At 36.7% G+C, this 11,514-nt stretch overlaps 2 protein-coding genes across 2 annotated transcripts in view; one reads left to right on the top strand and one right to left on the bottom strand.

The window, feature by feature from the left end:
* The window catches only part of LOC116015841 (CLIP-associated protein-like), an 11,402-nt gene extending 9,220 nt beyond the window's left edge, over nt 1–2,182 (bottom strand). The window contains exons 1-3 of the mRNA XM_031256007.1: nt 1,644–2,182; nt 457–612; nt 298–360 (exon numbers count right to left, since the gene is read on the bottom strand). Coding sequence (XP_031111867.1) covers nt 298–360; nt 457–612; nt 1,644–1,976 — 552 coding nt within the window. The 5' untranslated portion in view covers nt 1,977–2,182. The remainder of the gene's footprint in view (nt 1–297; nt 361–456; nt 613–1,643) is intronic.
* Nucleotides 2,183–8,656: 6,474 nt separating this feature from the next.
* LOC116016148 lies at nt 8,657–11,332 on the top strand. The gene is made up of 3 exons (XM_031256310.1): nt 8,657–9,149; nt 9,513–10,326; nt 11,318–11,332. The coding sequence occupies exons 2-3, from the start codon at nt 9,514–9,516 to the stop codon at nt 11,330–11,332; spliced, it is 828 nt and encodes a 275-aa protein (XP_031112170.1). The 5' UTR covers nt 8,657–9,149; nt 9,513.
* Nucleotides 11,333–11,514: the final 182 nt, after the last annotated feature.

Raw genomic sequence — 11,514 nt, 5'->3', positions numbered from 1 at the left:
TTAAAAAAAAAAAAAAAAAAAAAAAAAAACAAGGGAAAGAAAAGAGATGAGTTGTATAGTTCTAAAAGCAAGGGTAACTTGTCAACAAAGTGCCGATTAATAAACATTAGCATCTTTGCATTTCAGCAGTTACCAAATAATGTTACAAGAACTCAATATTCAGTTAAAACATCCAGTTATAATCCCAAAGTAAGAGTGAATATTTCACTTTTGTAAAGGGTATGGCACGTCAGTTGGTCACATCCACTACCATATTAACAGATTAAAAGAGACAGCAAAAAAAATTGTGCTACTGACCTCAATACACACTAAAGCAGCTTCTGTGACACCAGGGTTTGGGTCATTTAAGAGTTGCAAAATCTGATAATAGACCAAGTAAAAAGTAGTTGATGAATCTAGATCTCAAAAGATTTAAATACCTAAAGACGCAAAAAAAGATTTATTCTATTAACATACAAAAGGAAGAATAGCCCTTTGAAGGGGTAGCTCTGTGGATGCAAAAAGACCAATTGCCGATGTTACAGTACGAGCAAATTCTTCCCGAACTTTAAAGCTTTTGTGTGACCAAGCATAAGACCCTGCCCTCTCAACAATAATTGTCGGTGAGGAGACCTGTAGTTCATAGAATAAAGATTGAGAATTGATCCTAAAAGATCTAGAATCACTAATTAAACAATAAATAAATAAATAAGGAATAGCAGAAAAAACAATTATTAATAAATGGTGTAGAAGTTCTGCTGAATGAAGACTTAAAGTAATCCTTAACAAAGATCAATGCTTAGTTCCTAAGTAAAAATTTATCCTGAAATAAATCCTAACGGTAAACTAGCTTGAACTGATAATAATAAATACTAAGAGAGTTAGAGAAAGCAATGACTCAGGAAGCATTACTGTAAGCATAATGCTGAGAGATTGACATCATAATTAAAACATTAAGAGTGCTATTCAGCAACATGATAGTATGTTTAGTCAGATAAGTATGAGCATGGAGCTGTATATAGCAGTCAAGGACTCCAGGTACAGATAGAAGCAATTTGGAAGCAGATTTAAGCAATAAAGTTCTGTTAGTGTGGCAGTCATTTGAGTGAAGTAAAGTTGATATCAGAAAGCAAAAATCCAGTGACAAATAATTCCATCACATCTTTCAATAGATCTCAGCACCTTCACACCCATAATGAAGATACAATTTCATTTCTTTTTTCTATCTTACACTAGCATATCTCACACTAGCATTACACGTTATCTATCTCACACTAGCATTCCAGTTAAAAAGCAAACATGTTATCAGGTGTAGTTCCAAGCATTAAGCCACCAAGGTGGCCAAGATGTTCCCTCATAATGTTGCCTCAACTACCTCCGGATTCAAAGTTCTAAAATCAGAACAGTTCTCAAGTTTCCACTAAATCACAATACGGGAATCCAATTGCATTGAAACAAATATCATATGCAGATATTTTGTGCACAAAAATTAATATCGCCATATCGGCCATTCAACTTTCGCCCCCACCGCAGATATGAATTTCCAACCACCATTTCAATCACCAACAAAATGCAAACAAAACCTACGCATCTTAAGCCAAACAACTGCAACCAAATCCGAGGAAACAGAGACAATTAAGTGCATAATGAGAATGTACGCGCACCTCCATCAGAGTGAGCAGCAGCCGCCTGGCCGCCTCGCGAACAGGCTGTTTAGCATCTCCCAACTTCTCGACCACCGCGGGGAGAAGCGCATTGAAGTGGAGCTTCAACTGCTCGACGGAGAGGACGGCGGCGGAGGCGAGCGCTTGGAGAGCTCCCTGAGAAACCCTAAAGTTACTGTCCTTGAGAAGATCCAAGCAAACATCCACCAACACCGTGACCTCGGAAGACGAGAGGCTCTTCGTGGAAACTTCTAGATGCTGGTGGAGGCGCTCCACGCCCGCCATCCTCTCCTTGGCATCCTTTGCGCGCGTCAACTCCAATGCCTCCTCCATGGACGGCACGGTAACGTCTTCCGGCTCTCAGATCCACGGCGAGCGAGAATTATTGGTGGGAAATTTGGTACTCCGTAGATTAGTGACAGCGAAGAGTGTGATTGCCTAATTTTGAAGAAAGATTAAACACTAAGATAATGACGACATCAGAGGAGATAGAGAATGCGCGTGAGGCGTGACTTACCGGCAACCGGAAATGAATAGTGCTATATCGACGGAGGAGAGGATATAGCATTGGGTTTGCCTTAATTATTTCAAAATTTAATTTTGTTTGTTAAAATATATATTCTTTATGCCTCAATTATTTTAAAAATAATTATTTATTATCACGACTTTTTTAATGATGACAAAAACTTGTCGTCAGTACTTGAGAATGTGCATTGTGAATTAAATAAATATCGTCTTGTAACCGTAGTCAACAAAGTATCACAATGAGGTAAATCAACATATGTTGTTCTGATGCAAACCAATAAGGTCAATAGAATACTCATACGAAAAATCGAGCATGTAACCTTATACACAATTTTAACAACTCTACACGAATCATTATGTTTTCTTCAATCATGACACAGTATATAACTCACGATAAAATATGAATGGTATGATACAACCTTGAGGTTGTATAGATTGTTCTTCTTCAATGCAAGAGCTAATAAACTGGGGGGAGAATAGACATGGATGTGTTTCAAGTGGCAATACAACTCCAAATGACTATGCTTGGAATGATAGTTTAACTCCATAAAATGGAGATAAAGAAGAGATAAATGTCACCAGACATCCATCAATATATATTCTTCATTGCCTTTTGTCATATACATAAGTAGCTATTTATACATGATCATAGAAACTATCTACTACTCATGTATCCACTACTTGTATAACTACCTATTAAATGATTAGTGGTCAAGCGACATAACTGTGGCTATCCCACTATGCAATAATAATAACAACAACTGCAGCAACACCATGGATATATCATGGTATTTCTTATAAAATATTATTATTGATTTTTTTAATCACAAACACTTCAAATGTTACACAACTGACAACTCACCTAGCTAGACAGGTAGAGGATACCATTAACCCAAGTTATATAATGGTTGAAAGAGCATTTGAAGAAACTACCACCATTGCACATTCCATATGCTCATGGACAAATAATTATAACAAATTAAAGTGGCTTATATTTGGGAGCAATACTTATTCAAGAAGTTAATGGAAAAGTATATAATAATATGTGGATATATTCATGAATGATTCAATGAATATGAGCAACACTATAATTCTACTTGTAATAAAATTATTACAATTAAGATGGGAATCAAATAGTTTGATTCATCCTATTGGTCACCATTTCATCTTAGAATTGGATATGTCTTTCATTTTTAGTGAATTTCATATCAATTCTTTAAAAAAATAAGAATGGTCGTACTTGAATTAAGGTCAAACTTTCATAAGTTAATTAGTTGTTGTGATACATGGGTTAAGGTATTAGTTTGAATGTTTATTATTAGCGTTCCAATAGTGGTAAAAAGCTATCCAAATGCTTGATTATGTCCAAAAAGAGAGCCAATAAGAGTTTGAAGTGAAAACTATTCGAAGTGAGATTTGTCAGTTTATCGAAAGATGAGCAATGTTGGCTCTCCAAATTTTGTTGGAGGTTTTATAAATAAATAATTAAATAATCACTTCTATCATTGTCCATTTCGTAAGAGTAATAAGGTTATTCTCAATAGTGTGAGGTTTTTTAAGAGATTTTGCATATGTGGTTTGGAAATAGAAAATGGAAGTAAGTGGAGGAAAAAAAAAACTGTATAAAAAAATTTATGATTGTACGTACTCGGCTAGGAACAAGAGTTGCGCCTCATGCAGCCAAAAACTCCACATTTGTTAGAAACCTACCCCTTAATTTTTACTATTCAAAAAATCCACCAAAATTAACTAATGTTGAAGGCGTAAGTGGTGTAAAAATTAGACCATGCCCTCAACACATGTGCTTCAATGAAAGAATAAGTGTACTTACATATTGTAGTGTACAATTGTACATTACACTGCAATTTTATAGATAGAACTTCAGGATAGCTTGCCAGTTAGTGTGGGGGCACCAATGCCTTATTTGAGTTTGAACTTTGAAGTACAAAAATAAATTATGTTTATTGATAGTGGTTGTGACTTATGACTTCTGGTACGAAAATAATGTTTCACCTACTTGATCACCTATTTCAAGACAACTTTAATTACTTCTTCTTGTTGAATTTTTTTTTTGAATAAGAATAATTGTAATATCTGCTCATCTATACTTTCTCAACCTGTTAAAGTACAAAGAGTCAATATTGCCTCCACTGAAGCTCGATCTCATGGCCTCCCATATAAGAGAGTCACTAACTCACTACATGTCATTTGAGCACAAAGTGCTTGGCACTTCTTAGCTTGTTGTGAATGGTTATGCTTGTTTTGTTCAAATTTGTTAGACTAATACATAGATTAGTGGTCCATAACTCATAGATGTATAGTTTAGTGTTAGTAAAGACATTTTGTTGGTATTATTTAGTCATGATTTTGATATTATATATTATTGGATTAAACATATATAGGAATCTTTGTTATTAATATAATACTTTCATCACACACATACATATATAACATATTGAACGTGAATTTCCTAAGTTGTCGTAGAGTGATGGGACATACAACAATGACCTCATGCGTGCCACGCATTATCGTAGAGTGAGGGAGATTTCTTAAGTTGATCTCGCCCTCGGGCCCCCATCCCTTTTTGATAAAAAAAAATGTGAATTTTGATAATTGAATAAAAATAATAATAAGACTATAAGACACAAATAAAGGCATCATATCATATTTTGTGTCCCGAAAGATTTAATGATGTAATCAATACTAATTCAAACCAATATAATGTAACATTATATTGGTTCCATTAAGTGAAGTGATACTTAAACTCAGAAGATCATTCGTTCTTCCACCTAATGGATTAGTATTTTTAATTTTATGGACTTTCCTCTTAGATTTTAGTTTGGTTCTTTATCATTGGTGTTAATGTTACCAAGGCAAGAATACCCATGTTCGATCATGTAAAATAAATTAAATTTCACCTAACAATATTGCAACTAGATCTATTTTATGCATTTATACTGTTGTGAAACAATTCTCGAAATACCCAAGAAAATGGACGAAAATAAAAAATCCACTAAAACAAATATTACAAGAAATATTACAAAATTCCAGGAATTTAAACCTACAACAAAGGTTCAATAAACCTGGAATACAAGGGACGGGGAGAACGGACTTTTGGGGTAGTTGTAAGTACGAGTCGAGTTGTCTCTGTCCTTAAAACCTTATTTACCGCCTCCCGAGGTGCTGGAGCGTTGCGGTCTAGGTTTCCCAGGATAAAACGTACTACGATCCGCCGTTTGAGCACACAAACTTGGATCCGGCGAACGAGAACGTGGGATGAACACAGGTGGCTAGAACGAAGGAGGAGCAGAGTTTCGAGGAGGAAAACTGATTTCTTTCGTTGTTGTAAATCTCCTGCTCAACCTGGAAATATATAGTAGAGGATGTGATAAAACAGCATTGATAATGGCATTCATTCCTCACATGTAACCTCCTTCCACTAAGCACGAATTTACTTCCCACTAACAGTCCATTAATAAGAAATAATGGCAGGATTAATCACATTAATTCCTTAATGCCAAAGGTCATTCTTATCAACGGTCACAGTGGAAGTGATACGTCGCTACTGGAGATCACTACGAGTTACCCTGGAAGCCACGAGACATCGCTCGTGAGAAAGGTTCGAGGCATCAGCCTTTGAGAGGTCCGCAAGACACCATACCGCGTGACCGGCTTCCTTCGAGAGATCGCGTCTCTCGGGCGTAACTCGCCCGCTTCGAGACATCGCTTGATGTCTCAAACGCTACCGCGGCGTGCCGCGAGACATCGCTAATGTCTCGCGCGCTGCCGAGGTACAAGACATCGCTGATGTCTCGCACGGCCAAGGCATGCAACGAGACCTCTCGCGATGTCTCGAACTCATCGTTGCCGCGGCGCTGCTTCGAGAGGTCTCGACCTCTCGAAGGTTTGCGTGGTACTTGAGATGGAAAAATGTTCGGAAATTCGGCATAACTTATGCCCGCAAGGCCAGCCAATTTTCCGAACGACATTCGTGCCCGCGCACACAAGTTCAAGCCTTTCGAACTCATTTTGGGCATAAAGGTTTCATCGTACCATTTACTTATGTAATTTACACGCTATTGCATAATAACAATGTTTATCCAGTACATACCATCAAATAATGATTACAAGTTTTCATGTTCTTAAAGGCCAACAAAAGGCACCTATTATGTTCTCTATACATATCTGAAATCATAAGCTGCTCGTAGCACTATTGGCACATTTACACACATCTATACAATATATATATATATATATATATATATATATATAAGTTGTTGTTAGTTATTATTATAGAATGATAACTACTACAATTACAATTATTTTATATCGATTACTATTTTTATGTGAATTATAACAATGAATTCAAATTAAAATGACAAAACATCTAATAAAACAAATAAAAAGTATACATCAACACATTTACAAGACTTAAACTTCTAAATCCTAATAAGTAAAAACTCGTGAACGCATAATTGATTAATTGACCCACACTTATTATTATTATTAATTCATGATTACAACCATATTGCAGCACTATATCCCGGTATTCATAACGTTATGTCGTTGTCATTGTATTAAAGAAAAAGGGTGTGACCATACATGCACATATCAATAAATGGCATTAATGTACGGTGCAAGAGAAAGTAGTTAGATGGAAGACCTTGAGCCAAGCATTCATGCACTTTGTCCCACCAATAATAATGAGAAATTGAGTCTCGAACCGCCATTGCTTCCTCGTCAGCGTATCCGTATTTAACTTGACATTTCAGTAGCAAAACTACATAAAGCTCGAAAACGACCAATTTGGTCCTGCCACTTATTGCCCCGCCGTGTCGCAACCGAAAGTTAATTGGAAAACCGTAGGAGTTGGCAATTTTTTCTTATACGCATCACTAATTTTAAGGTTTTAAGACGTTAGATTATAATTTTAAGATGATTTGTTAAACCAACTGAGCTACTGTGTGAGACTTTTTTATTTTTTTATATGATATTTTGTATCTTTATAAAACTAATTGAATTCATTTTGAATCTCCTATGCAAAATTGGACTCTTACTCTATCAAACGGTCCAATTGGATTATAGTCATTATTATTTTAGGTGACGTGATCAGAAAAATGTGTGCAATTAGCTCAGCATACAAATTATGTTCAACTGACTTAGTTGCCCTATTCATCATTATTTGACTTGATTGCTACACCATATTTAAAAGCGGGAGAGAGAATATAATGTTAAAGCATAAAGTATAAGAGTAAGTATTGCATGACACAACCCTAATCGAATTGATTGTACAGTTGACTTGGTAATTAATAATAATAATAATAAGGGATAAGGGTCAAATAGGCCCTCAAAGTATACTCAAACAAAGGGATAAGGGTCAAATAGGCCCTCAAAGTATACTCAAACAAGCAATTAGACCCTCAATCTATAAAAAGCTTCAATTAACCCCTTTAACTTGTTAGATTAGTGCAATTCAATCAATTTGCCTGTAATCTTCCAGTCAATGATGACATAAGCAACCACATGGATTTAAAAAAAAAAAAAAAAACTAAGATTACCTACGTGGATGCCAACAAACAAATACATATTTATTTGTTAAAACCAAAACAAAATAATTAAAATAATAAATACAAAACCCTAATCTAATCCACAATCGATCACATCTCTCATATTTATTTCCCTTCTGCCATTGTCGTTCCATACCCAAGTGGATAATAAGTACCCATTCAAAAGCCATCCAACATTGATAAAAGCAGAAAAAAAACCCACTACCAGACAAAGAATTGATTGAGTCAACATATTACCTATGCCAATGTTTGCAATTCCTGAGCACCTCTTTTATCACTCTCTTCTTCCGTCGTCAATGGTGTCCACCGACAGAGCTTTTGGAGTCGTCAGTAAGTCTACCAACCAAGCTTTTGGAGTCGTCAATGGTGCCTTCCAATAGAGCTTTTGGAGTCGTTAATGGCGTCTACTAACAAGCTAAGGATTTTGGTGTAGCCGATGCCTACCAACAGGAGTCCAAAAAGATGTCGTCAATCGTCAATGGAGAAAGGTACGCACAGAGGGGGTGAAAATTCATTTGGAATTTGGGAATTTCGGATAACGTCCTCCGGAACTGAATAACCACCTTTCAAAACCAGACTGAAACTAACTTCTCCATTAATGGCCGCATCGCTCAACTTCAGCCTCGCCACCGTCGCTAACTTCCGCCGCGCTACGCTACCGAAACACTACACAAACTTCCGCACCACAATCCGATGCTCCGGGAGGGTTGAATGGGTACTTATTATCCACTTGGGTATGGAACGNAAAAAAAAAAAAAAAAACTAAGATTACCTACGTGGATGCCAACAAACAAATACATATTTATTTGTTAAAACCAAAACAAAATAATTAAAATAATAAATACAAAACCCTAATCTAATCCACAATCGATCACATCTCTCATATTTATTTCCCTTCTGCCATTGTCGTTCCATACCCAAGTGGATAATAAGTACCCATTCAACCCTCCCGGAGCATCGGATTGTGGTGCGGAAGTTTGTGTAGTGTTTCGGTAGCGTAGCGCGGCGGAAGTTAGCGACGGTGGCGAGGCTGAAGTTGAGCGATGCGGCCATTAATGGAGAAGTTAGTTTCAGTCTGGTTTTGAAAGGTGGTTATTCAGTTCCGGAGGACGTTATCCGAAATTCCCAAATTCCAAATGAATTTTCACCCCCTCTGTGCGTACCTTTCTCCATTGACGATTGACGACATCTTTTTGGACTCCTGTTGGTAGGCATCGGCTACACCAAAATCCTTAGCTTGTTAGTAGACGCCATTAACGACTCCAAAAGCTCTATTGGAAGGCACCATTGACGACTCCAAAAGCTTGGTTGGTAGACTTACTGACGACTCCAAAAGCTCTGTCGGTGGACACCATTGACGACGGAAGAAGAGAGTGATAAAAGAGGTGCTCAGGAATTGCAAACATTGGCATAGGTAATATGTTGACTCAATCAATTCTTTGTCTGGTAGTGGGTTTTTTTTCTGCTTTTATCAATGTTGGATGGCTTTCTTATATGGGTCCCCACCTTGTAGTTAATAATGGAGACATTTTGGATTATTGTGGTCCTCAAATGCATTTAAAATTGTTATACATAATTGTTAGTATAATTTAACCAAATTTAATGTATGTTGTCAGTAATTTTTTCTTTTATGTTGGTACTATAGCATGTTTATTGTGGTGCATATATTGTGTAAAAAATGTATAGTTTTGCCTTTGTTTTAAAATTTACTGACTTCAGGTTGAGGGTTCATAGTTTTCTTATATGTTTCTTTGTTGTTACATTGTTTTTGTTGTAGAATGCATGGGATTGATGATGCACAAATAGTTTCAAATTTAGCTTTACCAATGGTAGAACAAAGTGTTGAGCATGCCCAATCAGAATTTGAATTAGATGGGGGTGTGGTTACCCAACCAGAATGTATTTCACATGCCGCTCAGGTTGATCGAGAGGATGATGATTTAGTAGATGAACTACAAGAAGAAGGTGATGATAAGGATGATGAAGAAGAGGGATTAGTTGGTGAGGATTACAACTTTGTTGATGTTGTTAGTGCAGATTTTGAGTGGGCTAGAGTTGATGCTGAAAGTGAGGATGTAGGAATGGGTGAGAATGAGCAAGTACAAAGTGATTATTATGACTCCGATGATCCCCCGAGTTATCAATCTGAAAAGGATGATGTAGAAGTATCATTTGAACAATCCAACAAGGCAAAGAATAGATTCAAACATCCTTCTTACAATCCTAATGTTGAGACAGATGAACTAGATGTGGGTACCTTGTATGATGATGCAAAACAATTCAAGAAAGCCATGATTAATTATGCAGTTTATTCGAAGAGAGATATTCACTTTGTGCACAACGAGCCCAAGCGAGTAACTGTACAATGTGTAAAATCCTGTCCATTTCACTGTCATGGTTCGTGGGAAGAAAGGTTCATGTGTTTTCAGCTGAAAACACTTGAACCTGAGCATAAATGCAATCAAAAATATACCCTGGGAATTGTGAGCCAAAAGTGGATTGAAGACAGGTATGAGGACAAGATAAGAGATGATCTTACCATTGGACATATGGAACTAAAAAAACATATCCGATCAGAATTGAATCTTAATGTGAGCANTGGATTTAAAAAAAAAAAAAAAAAAACTAAGATTACCTACGTGGATGCCAACAAACAAATACATATTTATTTGTTAAAACCAAAACAAAATAATTAAAATAATAAATACAAAACCCTAATCTAATCCACAATCGATCACATCTCTCATATTTATTTCCCTTCTGCCATTGTCGTTCCATACCCAAGTGGATAATAAGTACCCATTCAACCCTCCCGGAGCATCGGATTGTGGTGCGGAAGTTTGTGTAGTGTTTCGGTAGCGTAGCGCGGCGGAAGTTAGCGACGGTGGCGAGGCTGAAGTTGAGCGATGCGGCCATTAATGGAGAAGTTAGTTTCAGTCTGGTTTTGAAAGGTGGTTATTCAGTTCCGGAGGACGTTATCCGAAATTCCCAAATTCCAAATGAATTTTCACCCCCTCTGTGCGTACCTTTCTCCATTGACGATTGACGACATCTTTTTGGACTCCTGTTGGTAGGCATCGGCTACACCAAAATCCTTAGCTTGTTAGTAGACGCCATTAACGACTCCAAAAGCTCTATTGGAAGGCACCATTGACGACTCCAAAAGCTTGGTTGGTAGACTTACTGACGACTCCAAAAGCTCTGTCGGTGGACACCATTGACGACGGAAGAAGAGAGTGATAAAAGAGGTGCTCAGGAATTGCAAACATTGGCATAGGTAATATGTTGACTCAATCAATTCTTTGTCTGGTAGTGGGTTTTTTTTCTGCTTTTATCAATGTTGGATGGCTTTCTTATATGGGTCCCCACCTTGTAGTTAATAATGGAGACATTTTGGATTATTGTGGTCCTCAAATGCATTTAAAATTGTTATACATAATTGTTAGTATAATTTAACCAAATTTAATGTATGTTGTCAGTAATTTTTTCTTTTATGTTGGTACTATAGCATGTTTATTGTGGTGCATATATTGTGTAAAAAATGTATAGTTTTGCCTTTGTTTTAAAATTTACTGACTTCAGGTTGAGGGTTCATAGTTTTCTTATATGTTTCTTTGTTGTTACATTGTTTTTGTTGTAGAATGCATGGGATTGATGATGCACAAATAGTTTCAAATTTAGCTTTACCAATGGTAGAACAAAGTGTTGAGCATGCCCAATCAGAATTTGAATTAGATGGGGGTGTGGTTACCCAACCAGAATGTATTTCACATGCCGCT

The sequence above is a fragment of the Ipomoea triloba genome, chromosome 4, assembly GCF_003576645.1.
Source record: "Ipomoea triloba cultivar NCNSP0323 chromosome 4, ASM357664v1".
Lineage (NCBI taxonomy): Eukaryota > Viridiplantae > Streptophyta > Magnoliopsida > Solanales > Convolvulaceae > Ipomoea > Ipomoea triloba.
The sequence above is the reverse complement of the archived record's forward strand: the minus strand, read 5'-3'. Positions and strand labels throughout refer to the sequence as shown.

Coding starts and splice junctions, on each gene's coding strand:
- LOC116016148 (XM_031256310.1), top strand. CDS start 9,514: ATGCATGGGATTGATGATGCACAAATAGTTTCAAATTTAGCTTTACCA.